General features: G+C 37.1%; 1 protein-coding gene across 1 annotated transcript in view; it reads left to right on the forward strand.

Moving 5' to 3' along the window:
- The first annotated feature begins 286 nt into the window (after positions 1-286).
- The window catches only part of hepacam2 (HEPACAM family member 2), a 34,387-nt gene continuing 32,703 nt past the window's right edge, over positions 287-1,970 (forward strand). The window contains exon 1 of the mRNA XM_061983471.1: positions 287-409. Coding sequence (XP_061839455.1) covers positions 352-409 — 58 coding nt within the window. The 5' untranslated portion in view covers positions 287-351. The remainder of the gene's footprint in view (positions 410-1,970) is intronic.

Genomic DNA, 1,970 nt, shown 5'->3' on the forward strand with positions numbered 1-1,970 from the left:
TGTAAATACACATCTTTATATATCTAGAAAGGCTGGTCCTAAAGAGGTAGGCATTATTCGGAGGTCTCAAGAAGGTAAGAAATACAAGCATGTGTGTGTGTGTGTGTGTGTGTGTGTGTGTGTGTGTGTGTGTGTGTGTGTGTGTGTGTGTGTGTGTGTGTGTGTGTGTGTGTGAGCATACCGTACCGTCACTCAGCCAGGTAGACTTCTTCTTATTCCTCCACTTTCATGTGATGTCACATGGGAGGGGCTGAATGTGGCTCCTCTCATTTCCCTGGCAAATGTAGTCACCAAAACAGCTCTCCTCTCTCCAGCACCAGCACACCAGTCACACAAGAGGATAACGATGCCATGGAGGCCACAGGGAGAATGGTGCTTGACGTCTGCTGGCTTCTGGTCCTGCTGACAGGTAAGCCTTGTCTTGAAGTTGACTTAGTGTTTGGCTTTGGTCACTCGGGAGACGCCAGGAGGAAGTTTGCTGGTAGTTTCCACAGCAAAACTGGATTATTTCTGGAGATCTGTGAACAAAACGCTCAGTCGGGGGTGTCAAAAGTGCGACCTGAGGGCTACTTGATGGGAAATAGAGCAAAAAGACACATTTATGTTTTTAAGGCAACTATAAAGGTATATACAAATATCAAAGTGCCATCCTTAGAATTTTTTTAGCAGAAGTGTGCACAGCCCTGGTCTATGTAGTCAAGTCAAGTCAACTTTATTTATAAAGCACGTTTACGACAACTTTTAAATTGAATCAAAGTGCTTTACAGGTTAAAAAAGCATAGAGCAAAAATAAATAAATAAAATAAAATAAATAAAATAAATAAAATAAATAAAATAAATAAAATAAATACTTGTTGGTGGCACACTTAGTGTGTAAGTCTAAAACTAGCATAGTTTCTCCTAAAGTAGTAAGGAATAATGCTTTGTTCCGTTTAACATGTCCCAACTTGTAACTACAGTCATTATTTACATAATCATCTCTGTGTAACCTCACTTTTTCACTCCTGTTGGCCAGGGCCGGCCCGTGGCATAGGCCGTATAGGCAAATGCTAAGGGCGCCGTCCATCAGGGGGCGCCACGCCAGTGCCACAAATGTTGGAGAAAAAAAAAAGAAAAAAAAAGTTGGTACTATTATTTCTAAATACAAAAAATAATCCCACGTTAATTAAAATGCAAATTAAAGCCTATTTAATAGAAATATTATTTGTTACAACATTACGCCCCCCCCCCCTTCCCTCCGCACGGTGCGCCCCCCCCCCCCCTTCCGGTATCATGACTCTTTTTGGACGTCACCACATCAAAAAATCAACACAAGATGTCAAAACGGTCAAAACTGTCAGGTGCCCAGGGAAGAAAAAAGAGAAAAGAAGAGGAGTAGAAACGAGAAAAGACAGAGTTAGCAGGTAGGTAACGTTAGCCTACATGAAATTATTTGTATGTTACAGAATGTGATAGTAACCTGGCTTTTTAGCATTAAGCTAATGTTACATGATTCGGCAATTGCTAATCAATAAATCGCTAGTTCTGTTTTAACGTCGGGTTAATATTGTGGAGGGGGCTAAATTGTTTATGGAAAATAATAATGTAACGTTAGGTAATTACAGTACTCCCACCTTACATTCCTCAGGGACATTTGTATTAGATCTTTTAAGCAGGTGTTTTTTGTTTACATTGTTATTGCCTTCTGGTTAGCTAATGTTTGCCCTGCTGTCCCCAATATATGTATATATGTATGTATATATACATATACACAAATATCTATATACACATTTATATTATACATGTGTGTATATGTATATATATATGTATGTATGTATGTATGTATGTATGTATGTATATATATATATATATATATATATATATATATATATATATATATATATATATATATATATATATATATATACAGTATATGTGTGTATTTTTATATATATTCATATATATATATATATGTGTGTATACATGTGTAT

This window comes from Nerophis lumbriciformis, linkage group LG21 (assembly GCF_033978685.3).
Source record: "Nerophis lumbriciformis linkage group LG21, RoL_Nlum_v2.1, whole genome shotgun sequence".
Lineage (NCBI taxonomy): Eukaryota > Metazoa > Chordata > Actinopteri > Syngnathiformes > Syngnathidae > Nerophis > Nerophis lumbriciformis.